Source organism: Saccostrea echinata, unplaced genomic scaffold, assembly GCF_033153115.1.
Source record: "Saccostrea echinata isolate AGI-Se365-2 ecotype Australia unplaced genomic scaffold, CSIRO_AGI_Sech_v1 ptg000018l, whole genome shotgun sequence".
Taxonomy (NCBI): domain Eukaryota; kingdom Metazoa; phylum Mollusca; class Bivalvia; order Ostreida; family Ostreidae; genus Saccostrea; species Saccostrea echinata.
The window spans coordinates 2,089,661-2,100,112 of record NW_026889767.1 but is presented as its reverse complement, the minus strand read 5'-3'; the positions used below and the strand labels follow the sequence as shown (position 1 = coordinate 2,100,112).

The following is a 10,452-nucleotide window of genomic DNA, read 5'->3' as shown; positions in this document are numbered from 1 at the left end:
TCGTTTGGGTGAGAACCTGAATGAATGGCAAACTTATTGGTGGAAACAAACACGCCTTTTTTTATTCTTCAACCTAAAGTTATTTTTTTTTCCTGAAAAATTTAGTTTGAAAAAGAAATACAATGTATATTTTTTGTCTACGATCTTGTACCAGAATTAAAGTAAAAAAAGTTTGTCTTACCATAAAATTGAATTTCACATATTTCAAGCACAGCACCCGTGATTCCATATTTATTATCTTCAGGAGCATCATAAGTTGTTATAATTCGTATGTATCTGGTTGCTTTTTCACATGAGATATTCTGCATACTTGAAGGTGTGATACCATCCGTTGTGTTATCTTTGTAACATAGGGTCCACTGTTTTGCATGAGAGGTATTGGATACCTCTATGCCATATTGCCTAAATCGGTACGGTTTCCAGGCTGTTTGAAGGTTTCCTAAAGGTATGGCAATATTCCCAAACATGTGTTATTTTTTTCCTTCACTTCATAAATTTTACTTATAAAGGGTGTCAATGCATGTATTATATTACGAGGGTTGTCCAAAAAGTACGTTTACATATGCTTAATTTTCTTAATAAAGTCCAATACGATAATATCTTAATATAGACCATGATTAATGAACATTTAGGTGAATACTTTGTATACTTTTGCAAGCCACACGGCTCAATCTGACGTAACGCTAATTTCATGATAATGTCAAAAATATAGATTTTGAATTTTTACCGCTTGTTCATGGACACACGCTAATTGTCTTTATTATGCCACACTGCCAAATGTGTGCAAAAATATTTATGCATAGACCATAATTAATCTAATTTTTGAAATTCAAAACAATGCACGATAATTTAATATCAATATAAACATTTCGTATACACAGGTTGCACAACCCAGTCCAGCAGCGCTAGATTTATTACAACATCATGAATAGGAATATCATATTTTCATAAAATGACAGTGGTTTTCTACTTCTGCTAGTGTCTCCGAAACTTTACACACCGCTGAAAAATCGTATACACCTATAACAAATCAATGAACTAAATATATTCTAATAATTGCAAGTTGTTTGAAAGAATATTTTGTGTCTGACGTCGTTTCAACCATCTTAAATCATGATTATAGGATTGAATGCTGTTTCGTTCGAATGGCCTACGTCGCGTTTTCTGTCAACTTTTGTAACATACTTCTTGCGGTTTTTGCTCAGTATTCCCTCTGTCTATTAAGTAAGCGATGCTAAAGATATTAGAAAATGGCGATAGCCGCTTTATTTGCAACACGTTGAATTTTCATTCAGCTTTGACTTGTTTTATATTAAAATAAAATCATTCTAAGCAGAACACTTTATGGCATTTAAACCTTGGGCCCTGCGCACTATCGGCGACCTTTAATGACCTTAATTTTTTTTCAAAAATATTGAGTTCAAACTATAAAAATCAAACTATTCTGACTTGGATTTTCATAACTAACATTTTGATTTACAATACATATATCTTGAACCATTCATTTTGACAAAAACGTCATCGCCCAGGAATTTTTTGGACAACCCTCGTATTTTCCCTTCACTTTTGTCAATTTTTCCATGAAAGAAAAATTCTGATCTATAATATTGAAAATATCTAAACTGTTAAGATATTGCAAAAATTTATAGCAAAGATTAACAAGAGGTCAGTAAATGTTGCTTGCCATAATAATCAATCTCTATTAATTAGGAAAATTGAATATAAGGTGCAGGTAATATATGCAATTTTGTCATTTTATTCTGGCAATCAATGCTTTATAAGATGATTAACAAATGGGAGCTAAAGTCATACAAAAAATACATGTAAAAATTTGTAGAGTATGAATGTTAAAGAATAATTCAATTTTTTAGATTCACTGTTTTCCCCAAGGTAATTAATACCAGTAAGTATGAAATACATAGTACGTATCTCCTTCTTTCATTTTTGTTCTTAAAGAAAATACTTTTTGCATGTTTTATGTAAAATGATGTTTGAAATTGATTTATTAATACCAGGGTTACAATTCTCACCAGTCGCCCGTGTGGCACAGTTGTTAGAGCGTCTGCTCTAGAATCGCGAAGTAAACAGCTTATTCTTACGTCGCGGGTTCGAATCCACTGCAGAACGTGTAGACCGGTCCTTCGGATGAGACCGTATAAACCGAGGTCCTCTGTCCAGTAGGTGTTGGCACGAAAAAGATCCCTCACTGCTCAATGACCCTGAATGCCGAGTATAGGTATAAATTTTTAGCCCTCCACCGGCTAGTGGTAGCGTCTCCATATAAGTAAAAAATAAGTAAAAAAAAAATGGGATGTTAATCAATTAACAAACATACAAAAACAATGCTCACCGAATTGACCATAGAACGATAGGTTGCATAGCCATATCAATTTTACCAAAAGAAGCATGTAACTCTCTGCGTCATGGACTGGGTAAATTAAATTTGAATAAAGCAAAACTCTCTTTTAAATCACGTTACATTTTGTAATGATACAAATGCCATCTCGTACATTTCTATGTGCTTTAAAGTCATTGAAACCATTTCAAGATTTTCAAGGAAAGGATTCATTCGTCAGTTGAAAGAACTTGTGTCTATGTTTGAACTTTAATATTTGATGATAATTCATCTTTTCTTGCTCATTCATTCTTTTTTTTTTTTTTTTACATAAGCTCCCTTTATTTGCTTTTCCTTTATTATTTCTACTTTTAAGAGGGCATGGTCCTTCCTTTTTCCAATTTTGATTTTTTTTTTCGCCTAAAAAATGCATTGTGTCAAGTTTGGTTAAATCCGTCAAGTACCTCTGTAAAAGAGGATTTAAAAACAGACAAAGGGACAGACGGACAGAAGATAAAATGTTATCAGAAAAGATCACTTGAACTTTTATTCTTTTTTCTGGTCAAAACACAATTTTGTACCATTGAGGGGGGGGGGGGGGTCACAGTGGAAAAATAATCCCCGGATCAAGAATCAAACGCACACCTCACAGTCAGAAGCGACGTCTAGTCAGTACCGCAACCGGCTTTTTGAAATTAAATTGAGATGTTCATTTTGAACAAGGTATTTTAGCAAAATCCTATTTTTTATAAGATTTTAGTAATAATATTGTTCGAAATTACATTTTGACCTTTACAGTTGTTGACTGGTGCGAATATGGCTTACACCCCTATGAACCTATTAAAGATACAAGAATTCGTTTACTAAGTTAAAACATTTAAAAAAATAAGTCGTGTCAACTTTCTTTACGGTTTTGAGAAAAGCGTTTATCAACTTTATATCTACTGTCACAATAAGCTATCTCCTTATAAGTATTTGAAGAAACTTGTTATAAAGAAACTAGCATTTCCGAAATATGAAGTATAACTTATATATACGAAGGCTGTTCGGAAATTATTTAGACTGTGTTTTTCTTCTTTTGAATGAACCCCTCTTGGTGATAGTTGGCACATAAGTTTGACAAAAACTATGAATAAATAAAACGAAATATTTTACAAATGTTTTATTTCTTTTTTTTTCAATGGTATATTAATGTGTCAATGGTAGGGGTTCCCGGCGCAGTCACGAAATCAGATATTGAAAATATTTAACACCAATGTTCAAACTCCCGGTGGAACAATAGTTTGAGCGAAAATACCGTATAAGTGGAAATTTTAGCGAGACATAAATTGACCGATTGATCCACAAAATTTGGTATATACACTTAGGGAGAAATAGTTTAAGCGATCTTATAAAGTCAGGAGAAAAAGCAATAACAACAAATATGGAATAAAATGTTAGCGAAACTAAATTTTAGCGATCTTAGAATCTTAGCTAATTTGTCAAAAATTGGATCCTCGCTAAAAATTCTCCCTATACGGTAATTCAAATTATACATATAATTTTTTAATTTCATTTTGACTTGATTTTTTGCAAGTTTGATGGATTCAGAAGAAAAGGAATCTATAGAAATCAGATTACGAACACAAAATAGATTTTGACATCAAGGCGGTGCACCGAGCATACCTATAATCTTGTGTAGTTAGCAAGTGGTAGACAAGGAAATGTTATGTTACGTTTTAGTTTTCACCACTGTGCACTGTCAGTTGAATGGTTTTTAAATCCTCTTTTTAGAATTCTTTCTAATATCTTCAGTAAGTACCTTGTATTTCTTAATTCTTTTTTATTTTTTAAGTTATTCATTAAAATTCCTATTTGGACAGTCATGCTCGCATGGAAAACTATATTTTCTGGCGTCAGGCTGAATTAACATGTGTGCTAAATGGAGCACCAATTAACGTGGGATAGACCGACAAATCAGATAAATACCCCTTCACAATTCATTGCAGAAACTCTTCGTACATGTACTACACATCCACATATAATGCAATGCAAATCATAAAGTTTTAAGCATGTTGTCTCTTCTTACTAGAATTATACTTACCTTCATCTCTGTAATATATAATAACGTTATTCAGTTGATATTCTTTTCCTAAGTCAACCATAACCCATGCTGGTTCTGTTTTATTTACAGCAGTATGTGAACATTTATTTTCATTTTGTTCAATATTTCCGTCGATCACTTTTTCTGCTGATAAGCCATTTCTTATAGAACTTTGCATGGCCTCACATGTAGTTGTTTCACATATGTTAACTGTATATTAATGGAATTACATTACATCTATTTCATCTCTAATAGCAAATAGATAAAGTAATTTATATAATTTCCTTAAACAATTTAATACTTTTATTCTAATACATTTATCCACATTCTTGCAAAAACAGTTTTTGAATAATTATCATCTAATACCCCATTCATACGACACGATTTGCATACTTCAGTATATTTTACACATATGTAAATTTACTTACATGTGCAATTTTTGTCGTATGAACTGATTTGCTCATATGCAAATTCTGCACAGTTGTGTAAATTTGCACCTGGTCAGGACAAGGTGCAAATTAACTTTTGCATACACTTTGTCGCAAATTGCTTGCTCCAGTGTGTAAATTTTGTCGTATGAACATGCAGCAAATTTACTTATGTAAGTTTTTCGTCTTGTGTATTGCATCAATTTCCATTTTAAGCATTGTTACTGTTGTGTATGCATTGGCGTGTAAAATATCAGTCGGTAAGATGGTGGCTAGAAAGCAAAGCTCTAAAAATGCGGATTTTCAATGGCCATTCTCGCTCTACTGAAACTATAGTTCAGAGTGAATTTAATTTGTTTAAGGGTATATCTGTTGGTGTATGGCTTCAAAAGCCAAGTCTTCAAAGGCTACGCTGGGTCGCCGAGAAGTACTACTTTCTAGCATTGTACTTTCTCCAAATTGCTTTCTCCACTGGAAACAAGGAGCCATTATCTACTCTGAAATAAATTTTTGAATTTGCAAAAAAGCGGTTATCATGAACCTTTCCTGCCAAACCGATTTTTATGTCTCTAAAGGTATAGCTGTGGTCGCAAACATCCTGCAAATTCAATAAGTAGAACCCCGAACCCCATCCTGTTCAAGTAGTCTCCATGTGAAAACTTAGGAGTAATTATAGGAATATGTGTGCATCAATCGCCTCACCACAGTTTAGCCCTTGATGACTTTCTTCATCCTTTTTCAGTTTTTAAACCGAGGCAGGCTACTGACAGATAAGTTGATGTTACGGGGATGTCAACAACCTTGTTTAAAGTCAGCATTTCGTAAATAGATAGTTTTCGTATGAAGTATTTTCCATTCGAAATATTTCACTTGGCCACCATCTTGGGGGTCAAACTAGTAAATTTTCCTCTTTGACCAACCAATTTTAAACTTGTTTGGCAGAAATATAAGGGCAAAAATCTTTAAATGACTAAACTCATGAATTAAAGGAACCTTTTGTTAACATATATTCGTAAGAAAAACTGTTTTCTTAAATTGCATCATTGTCCAGTATGACAAATTTAAATTGGTTGAATAATGAAGGAATCTGGGCTTGTTGATGTCCAATATGGAGACTGACGGAAAATAACTCTATGGGGGCTATAATGACTATAATGATATTGTTAGCAAATATAACCAATCTCAGGGTCGTGTTTTGGCTGACTTGTTTCATACCAATTGTTAGGACTTTATTTTTCACTAATTTGACTATGGAATATTCCGTCTACCTGATCATTACATTGGTCTCACGGCGGGTGTGACCAGTCGACAGGGGATGCTTACTCCTCCCAGGCACCTGATCCCACCTCTGGAATTACCAGGGGGTCTGTGTGTATTCCCTCTTTACATATTTGTATTGTTTAAAGATTTTAAGATCGATCACAGTTTGTTATCTTCACCATTTTCATTCTCCTACTGGAAAATACACATTCTTCAAGCAGATGTTCCATTATGGCCTAGCAAACTTGACGTTTGCAATCAAACACGGTAGATTTCCCAACACCAAAAAGATTTCAAATCGTCCTTTATACCGCTGAAGACACTAACAAGTAGAAGGTTACAGCCACCTTTTTCTTCACATCCAAGGGCTCTTCTACAGTCTTTGGGTCGGGATCAAAGCATTTTCCAACTTTTCACAAAGTTTTAAGAAATTTTCCTTCATTTTTTGAACTCATACCAATCTTCATACTTAAAGTTGTAAACGGTTCGGTCTGCCAATCAGTGGATATGATTTTTCTTCTAGTTTCCTTCTGGAACATCCAAAAGTTAGTCCTCTACCCAAATAGTAAGGAAATACCCCTTTTCTGTGAAAATTCACAATTCTAAATCTGTCCATCTCGTTTTTTTTATATGACAATATGAGGGTTTACTTACAGTACATAAAACTCGTCTGAACGCAGAGCAAATTAACTTTTACTTATGTGTGTAAATTAACTCATGTGTAAATTTGCACACATAAGCAAATTTTCGTCGTATGAATGGGGTATAAGATTACTGAAATACTTAAATATCTTTTTTATAATAATAAATTTCATGTTTCTAAATTAAAATATATTTAGATGTGCTCTATTGTAATAAGAATACGAAACTCCAAAGTTAGGGAGAAAAAAAAAACAAAATAACATTTTAGACATTTTATAATCATTATAGTCAGAAATGATTTATTTAACCTTTTATGGAAATTGAATACAAAACATTGGCTAAGTTGATTATTATTATTATTAAATAAATACAATGAAGTTTTCTACAATATACACATGTACCATACATACGCTATCAGAGATTTTGTAAAACTGCAATTACTTTAGGATACAAAAACGTAGCCTCTCGATTAAGACTGATTTACACGAATCACTGTGACTATTGGAGCGACATATTGAACAGATAATTTCAAATGTCAGAAATTTCAAAAAACATTCAGTTACTTACCGTAACAGTGAAATACTCCTGGATAAGAAATAAGCCACATCCACCACAAGGCAGCCATTTCAAAAAGAGGGAAGTAAAAAAAATACTTTATTCGAGTAAAGAAGACTCAATGGCTTTCTAAAATAATGTAACTATCAAGTGTTTTAAATATGAATATACTGATCTTTAAAATGCATGTATTTTCCTTTAAAGTATATATAAAAAAAAATCAGGCGACGGGGCATCCTGGATGAATCTCAATCTCTGGATGATCTTTTTAGATGTACAATACTATATGCTTACATAGTGTCTCAGTTGTTTACCTTTTTTTAAATAGATATTAAATTTGTGTAAAAAGTGGCTTCTCTATAAAAAAAAAACGTTTATTAACTTCACTAAAAATACTATGAATATAGATCTTGTCATTTTTTGTGGTGATTTTAACTGACAACTTGATGTTACAAATAATGACAAAAGTGTTAATATCTTGAAGAAAATTTTGAAAACGCTTTATATTAAAGATTATTGGATATCCTGTGGAAAAACATATAAACAGGGTTTAACTTGGTGTAGTGGGGATACTGCGCCCAAGAGTAGAATAGATTAAGTATTTATATTGAAAACGTATTTTTTTCCAGTAAGCGATATATTTTTTAACAAAAGCACCAAATGTTGATAGTAGCAGATTTTCAGATCATGTGGCTACATTACATGAAATTTCAAAATTTACTTAAAATTTAAAATTTAATGGTTACTGGAAGCTAAATACATTTTGTAAAAAAAAACTTCATACATGAAGAAATTCAACAGCTAGAAATTAAAGATCCAATAAGTAAATGGGAGCATTTAAAAATAAGGATTACCTGTAAACTTCTGAATAAATAGTTCTATTAATTGATTGATTGTATATTATTTTACGTCCCGTTTTCTACTTATGTATAGATGTCACCATATCTCGGTGAAGGGCTTCAATCTAGACCTTTACTCGGAACTCAGGGCAATTGAGCAGTGAGGGTTCTTCATCGTGCCAACGCCTGTCCTGACACGAGGCCTCAGTTTTAAGGTCTCATCAGAAAGACCCGCAACTTTCACTTCAAAGTGCCGAGCACTTGGCAAAGGAACAGTTGCTACCTTTTTTATCGACTTAGGTCAGTCGCGGCCGTGATTCGAAAACATGACATTCAGATCAAGGAGCGAGCGCCCTACCGACTGAGCTACCGTGACGGTATAAATTATCAAAGAAAGTAGCTAAATATAAGAAGAAAAATAAAACAACTAGAATCCAAAAACTTCTCTGAAATACATAGATGCATTATAAACGATTGTTAAAAAGGAGGTCGACGACTATTACGCTGAGAAATGAAGCTGATCTTATATCCGCGCAAGATCAATATGGATAGAAAGGGGAGAAAAAAGCTCATCTTACTTCTTAAATCTTGAAAAAAAAAAAGCAACACTCAAACAATACAATAAATTAGATAGATCTTTAAGCTGAAAATCATGCAGAGCATACAGATAATAAAAGTATAATTGATAGTCTTATTAAGTTCTTTGAAAAATCTTGTGTAAGTAAACATATATCTTATCAAGATATTTAAACCTATCTTGAAAATATTAAGTGCCCAAAATATCTCAGAAAACGAAAAGAGAGCGTGCGATGAATTTATTACACTGCATGAATGTCAAATGGTGGTTATATATATGAAAATTTATAAATCTCCTGGACAAGACGGATTAGCAGCAGAATTGTATAAAGTTTTCTGGAATGATTTAAAAGATTTATATTAGGCTTCTCTTTGTAAAAGTATTAAAAAAAAGGGTGAAAACGACAACTTAAAAAAACAAGTGGAAAAGAATATTTAATGTTTTGGATGGTTGTATATGGAAAAATGTTTATAAAAAGAAAGTAATACATATGTACGAGAAGAGAATATTTGAATTTAATTACAAATTATTATATGGTATTTTGAACAACAATGTCTCTATTAGCAAGTGGATCAAAGGTATTTCTCCTTTGTGTGATAATTGTGAAATTGTAGTTCATACAAACATCTCCTGTTTGATTGTAAAATTATTATTAAACCCATATTGGAAAAAGTTAACTTTTTTCTTCTAAAATTTGATATTTTTTGGATATTAATTGTATTTGGATTTTACGTGTATGATGAAAATAGTGAGAAAACTTCGCCTTTTTATAATTTGTTAGCCTTTTTAGCTTTTCTATGTATAAGATGAAATGTAGATTACAAAATAAGAAATTGTCTGCAAGAAATCTCCTACATAGACTGAAATCTATGCTTTATATTCAAGATGATGTTCTCAAGAAGATTGATCAGATTAGGAGCAATATGTATGTTGATTAAGGTGATTTTCTGTAAATATATTATAATGATATTGATTTCTTTTCTTTTTTTTTTGTTTATTGTTTATTAATACTGATATCTGATATAATGTTAACGTTAATACTATTTGATGTATGTGGCCTATTATGTTTTAATAAAAGAAAAAAAAATCCTCACCTTTGTAGCGAAAGAAATTAACATATAATACATATGCACTGTATGCCGGGTAGACCAGGTTCTTTACCTCTTTTTCTTTTAAATGTAGGTGGTAGTTTTGATATATAGAAGGGGGAGATATGTAAAGGTATGTTTTTGTGCAAGAAGCGATTTTTGTTTGTATTCCAGTAGTTATATCAGTCGATTCTTGTGTGATCCAGATCCCTAGTAAAGGTTTTTTTTTCTATGAGAATTGTCTTTAATGAGAGTAAAAGGAGTAACCGTACCCTTAACCCAGATTGTCTATTATATTCCTGCTAGAAAATAAATGCAAAAAGTGAAGATGGCACTTCAAAACCCTGAAGCTTACTTCTTGTACATATGTCTCTCGTAGTTGGAAAGTTGTGGGGTTGTTGATGGTGGTGTTGGTTTGGTGGATTGCATACATGTATGAACATGTAGCATTCATTAAAAAAAGCACATTTTCTTTCTTGTAAGATTTTAAGTGGGTGAACGATTTCGAATTAAACCTTTACTTGGTCTTAAGGGTCCTTGAGCAATGACGTTCTTTGTCGCGCCAAAGCCTGCAACGGCACTGCACCTCGGTTTTTATAGTCTCGTCGAGACCAATGATTTTAACATGTAGTGTCGGACGCTTGA

At 32.5% G+C, this 10,452-nt stretch overlaps 1 protein-coding gene across 1 annotated transcript; it reads right to left on the bottom strand.

The window, feature by feature from the left end:
• Positions 1 to 242: 242 nt before the first annotated feature.
• Positions 243 to 7,373, bottom strand: LOC133189434 (uncharacterized; the record flags this gene model as incomplete). The annotated part of the gene is made up of 3 exons (XM_061324805.1): positions 7,316 to 7,373; positions 4,419 to 4,628; positions 243 to 439 (listed from the first exon to the last, which is right to left on the bottom strand). Coding segments are annotated over exons 1-3 (465 nt in total), but the record flags the coding sequence as incomplete, so codon positions are not given.
• Positions 7,374 to 10,452: the final 3,079 nt, after the last annotated feature.